Source organism: Carlito syrichta, unplaced genomic scaffold (genome assembly GCF_000164805.1).
Source record: "Carlito syrichta isolate Samal-C Ts95f unplaced genomic scaffold, Tarsius_syrichta-2.0.1 Scaffold309854, whole genome shotgun sequence".
In the NCBI taxonomy this organism is placed as follows: domain Eukaryota; kingdom Metazoa; phylum Chordata; class Mammalia; order Primates; family Tarsiidae; genus Carlito; species Carlito syrichta.
The window spans coordinates 673,604-678,793 of NW_007253950.1; the positions used below are offsets into that span (position 1 = coordinate 673,604).

At 51.8% G+C, this 5,190-nt stretch overlaps 1 protein-coding gene across 1 annotated transcript in view; it reads left to right on the forward strand.

The window, feature by feature from the left end:
- The window catches only part of CNGB1 (cyclic nucleotide gated channel beta 1), an 82,741-nt gene that overhangs the window by 68,883 nt on the left and 8,668 nt on the right, over positions 1-5,190 (forward strand). The window contains exons 31-32 of the mRNA XM_008068043.1: positions 3,104-3,222; positions 3,452-3,598. Coding sequence (XP_008066234.1) covers positions 3,104-3,222; positions 3,452-3,598 — 266 coding nt within the window. The remainder of the gene's footprint in view (positions 1-3,103; positions 3,223-3,451; positions 3,599-5,190) is intronic.

Below are 5,190 nucleotides of genomic sequence, written 5' to 3' on the forward strand. Positions count from 1 at the left end.
GCACACGCCTGTAGTTCTAGCTACTTGGAAGGCTGAGGTGGAAGGATTGCCTGAGCCCAACAGAGCGAGGATGCGGTGGCTGTGAACGTGCCACTGCACTCCAGCCTGGGCGACAGAGTGAGACTCTGACTCAAAAAAAAAAAGTTAAATGAGTCCCCAAACTTTAAAAAAAGTGGAAGGTTTCACAAAAAGTCCCAGACCTCTGACTGCAAAGAGCAATCTGCTAGCGTCAGGCCCCACTTTCCCAAGCAGCAAGACTAGAGGGAGTGGAGGAGAGGCTGCCCCAGAGGTGGCATGGTGCCCGCTCTGATGCCATAGTCCCCCCCCCACTCCCCTCTGTCCCAGACAGGCTCCTTAGCATCACTCACTGATCCCAGAAAGCACTTGGGTTTGAACTCTGGGGCTACACAGTGTCTAGAGCCCTTTCTGCTCCCTGTCCTTGGGGTTCAAGGTGAGACCAAGGTCACTCAGTGCCTGAGGGGAGGGAGGGGCAGGAGCCTTGCTTTCCCTCCTCTTGTATAGATCTGTTATTAAGGCTGGCTGTATGTACAGTGGTGGAAATGTTGCCCAAGAAGGCCTCGTAAGATTGGGAAACCCTATCCCCAGAAGGCCCCTCCAGGTTGTTTGCTGTGCAGCAGTGAAGTTTCTGGAAGCCCAGAACCAGAGAAGAGGGGAAAAGATTCTCAGACGGCTGGGAATTTAAGGTTGCAGCCTTAGGAACCAAGGAAACTGGGCATGGTGGCTCAGGCCTATAATCCCATCACTTCAGGGGGCTGAGATGGGAGGATCATCTGAGCCTCAGGAATTGGAAACCAGCCTGGGAAACATAGCGAGATCTTGTCTCTACAAAAAAAAAAAATAGCTTGGTATGGTGGTATACACCTGTACTCCCAGCTACTTGGGAGGCTGAGGCAGGAGGCTCACTTGAACCTAGTAGTTGGAGGCTTCAGTGAGCTGTAGTAGTGCCACTGCACTCCAGCTTGGGCAACAGCAAGACCCTAACTTAAAAAAAAAAAAAGAGTCAAGAGAGATTTGGGAGCAATAGAATGATGTGTCCTGATGCTGGAGCCACCTCCTAGCTGTGTACTCAGGCAAGTGTCTTGCCCTCTCTGAGTCCTGCTCTTTATGGATAAAGTGGGGATATTGATGGTACTTCCCTCATGGATGATTGTGAGGACGGAATAAGGTGTGTATACGGAGTGTGGCACAGTGCCTGGCACGGAATGCGTGTTTACATGCTGTTGCTGGGGCCTTCGTGGGTACAGCAGTTTGCTTTAGAAGAGAAAAGGGGGCCAGGTGCATGGCTCACGCCTGTAATCCCAGCACTTTGGAAGGATGAGGTAAGAAGATTGCCTGAGGCCACCGGCTTGAGACCAGCCTGGGCAACTTGGTGAGACCTTGTCTTTACAAGGAATAAAAAATCAGCCGGGCTTGGTGGTGCGTGCCTGTAGTTCCAGCTACTTGGAAGGCTGAGGCAGAAGGATCACCTGAGCCCAGCAGATCCGAGGCTGCGGTGGCCGGGAGCATGCCACTGCACTCCAGCCTGGGCGGCAGAGTGAGACTCTGACTCAAAAAAAGAAAAAAAAGAGAAAAGGCTGTCAGGTGTCTGCCGGTGAGAGTTCAATGGATCGCTTGGCGAGCGCGTGTGAACAGCGCCCTCTGCTGTCCGGTTTTGCTCCGCGACAACTTCAGACCGCGTTGGTGAATATGGAAGCAGGGAGACCAAGTTTCCGTTCCAACTGAACATGGAAGCAGGGAGACCAACTTTCTTCCTTTTTTAAGAGGGTCACGCACGTGTGAGATGCACAGGAAACATTTGTTGAATACATCAAAAGTGTAGCCAGGTGACTGTCCTTGGCCCCAACCCCTTTTAAACACGCCAGGTGTGACTGGCAGGTAGCAGGCAGGGCCCTGTGGGGGTATGAGGGTTGGAAGGCGCGTGGCCGACTGGGTGTTTCCGACTGCAGTCCAAAGCACTCTCTTCAGTCAGTCAGTCGGTTTAACCTTGGGATTAAGACCTGGATTTATCTGCCAGGGTTGCCATAGTACGGCACACGGAACTGTGAGCTAAGTGGCCTGCCTCTTCGGCTCATGGTTGATCTTATTCTCTCTGCAAGCCCTCACACCGTCTGCCTCTGTGCCTGTTCTTGTGTCCAAGTTTCTCTTTTTATAAGGACACCAGGAAACTTGGACTAGGAGCCCACTCTACTCCAGAATGACCTCATCCTAATTTAACTAATGACTTCTGCAGTGACCCCATTCCCAATAAGGTCACATTGTGAGATACTGGGGATTAGGATTTCAACATAGGAACTTGGGGGGAGCACAATTCCACCCATAACAACTACGAACATGGGCCAGGCGTGGTGGCTCACAGCTGTGATCCCAGCACTTTGGAAGGCTGAGATGGGATGATTGCTTGAGGCCAGGAGCTCAAGACCAGCCTAGGCAACATAGGGAGACCTCATCCCTACAAAAGTTTAAAAATCAGCCAGCGTGGTGGCACGTGCCTGCAGTCCCAGCACTCTGGAGGCTGGAGCCGATGAAGGATGGCCTGAGCCCGGGAGGCCGAGGCTGCAGTGGAGCCATAATCATGCCACTGCAGTTCAGCCTGGGTAACAAAGTGAGACCCTGACTCAAAAACAAAACAAAACAAAACATGAACTCTAGAACCAGACTATCTGGGTTCAAATCCCAGCTCTGCCTTGTCCTGACTTTGTGCCCAAAGAGCAACCCTCCCTTCCAGGTTGCTGAGGGTTAAGTAGGTACAATCCCCCGCGTATCATTGTTGTAATTGTCATTCCCATTCAGCTAGCAAATGCTTAAACCAGTTTACAGAACCACGGTGTAACTCCCCCACCTCTGTTGGTGGGTCCAGTTGGGACTCTGCAGAAGGGTCATCCCTCTTCCCCCAGTCCACTGATAAGGAGACCAAGGCGTGAGAGGATAGAGATAAGCTCCACACCACACCCCAAGCTGTGGCAACAGCGTGGCATCCAGCCTAGGTTCCTCCTTCAGGACCTCCAGCCTCTGGGCCCCACCCTGGCCACTTCTCCGGTGGCTCCAGAACAGGGCAGGAGGACTGGCCCCTTCTCTGTTTCAGGGAGAGATTGGTCGTGAGATGTACATCATCAAGGCGGGCCAGGTGCAGGTTTTGGGCGGCCCTGATGGGACGTCTGTGCTGGTGACGCTGAGAGCTGGATCCGTGTTTGGAGAAATAAGGTCAGAGGGGAGCTGGGGTAAGATGAGGGGTCTGGGTCAAGCCTGGGGGAGGGAGTGGCCAGAGGGAGAGTGTGAAGAAGGTGTCAGAGATGCAGCACCGGCACTGCAACCATGGGGGGAGCACTCTCCCAGCACAAGGCCATCCTTGTACAGTGGGTGAAAATGAAAATCTGGATGGGATCAAAACCAGAAGCTCCCAAGGACCGCACCCCTCCCTTCTCCTCCCCAGCTTGCTGGCTGTCGGGGGTGGGAATCGGCGCACGGCCAACGTGGTGGCCCACGGGTTCGCCAACCTCTTCATCCTGGATAAGAAGGACCTGAACGAAATTTTGGTGCATTATCCTGAGTCTCAGAAGTTACTCCGGAAGAAGGCCAGGTACATAACTTCCTTTCATTAAAAAAAAAAAATTTGCTAGGCTGGGCGTAGTGGCTCAAGCTTGTAATCTCAGCACTTTGGGAGGCCAAGGCGAGAGGATTGCCTGAGCCCAAGGGTTCGAGACCAGCCTGGGCAACTTGGTGAGACCTCATCTCTATAATAAATCAAAAAATTAGCTGGGCGTGGTAGTGCATGCCTGTAGTTCCAACTACTTGGAAGGCAGAGGCAGAAGGATCGCCTGAGCCCAGCAGGTCTAGGCTGCAGTGGCTGTGAGCGTGCCACTGTACTCCAGCCTGGGCAACGGAGTGAGACTCCAACTAAAAAAAAAGCAAAAAATGACTGGGGCAACCCTTTTTCAGGCCCCCTCCTGCTTGGGAGCTTTTCTGTCTTCTTAATAAACTCCTGTTTTCTCAACAACAAAAAAAATTGCTAAGGCTGGGTGTGGTGGTTCATGCCTATAATCCCAGTGCTTTGAGAGGTTGAGGTGGAGTGATCACTTGAGGCCAGAAGTTCGAGACCAGCCTGAGGAGCAACATAGTGAGACCTCATCTCTACAAAATATCAAAAAACTAGCCATGCGTAGTGGCACATGCCTGTAGTTCCAGCTACTCGAGAGACTGAGGCAAAAAGCACCTGAGCCCAGGAGACTGAGGCTTCAGTGAGTCATGAGTGTGCCACTTCACTCCAGCCTGGGCAACAGAGTGAGACCCCAACTCAAAAATAAAAAAATTTTAAAGAGACCTGTTCCCCAACAATGCAAAATCCAGATGCACAAGGTTATGGTAACACTGTCAGTGGTTGCAAAACATTGGAAATACCCTCCATGTCCTCTTGGGAATGTTCAGCCCCAGTGGACAGGAACAAGGAAGCTGGGACTGATGGAGAATGATTTCCAGGATTTGTTGTCAGGGGAAGAAAAGCAAAGTACAAAAAGAGTCTACTGCATGCTACCTTTTGCATAAGAAAGAAGGGAAATCAGATCTGCCACATTTCGCAAAAGTAAACACAGGAAGGAAAAGTTGAATCGAAGGAGCTTGGTCACCTCTGGGGATGGGTTGCCACAGGGACAGGAGGAGGCGGGACATTCCTGAGTACATCGTTTTTGTAAAGTTCTGACTTTTGAACAAATGTTCATGTTTTACATGCTCAGAACAACAAAACAATCAACAAAGATCAGGGTTGGGAGGCCCTGAAATAGACCACTAACCAAAGTAAGCATCTCTCTCTGTATTTCAAGTGAGCAGAATAAGAATAAGCACATTGAAGGTGAGAGGAGGGCAAGGAAGGATCCAGGTTATTCTGACACCGCACACACTCGCTAAAGACAGAAGAACTAGCCGGGCTCGGTGGCTCAGCTTGTAATCCCGCGCCTTTGGGAGGCTGAGGTGAGTGGATTGCCTGAGCCCATGGGTTTGAGACCCGCCTGGGCAGGCGAGACCTCATCTCTACAATAAAATAAAAAAATTAGCCGGGCGTGGTAGCGCACGCCTGTAATTCCGGCTACTCAGAAGGCTGAGGAGAAAGGATCGCCGGAGCTCAGCAGGTCGAGACTGCGGTGGCCGGGAGCAGCCACTGCACTCCAGTCTGGGCGA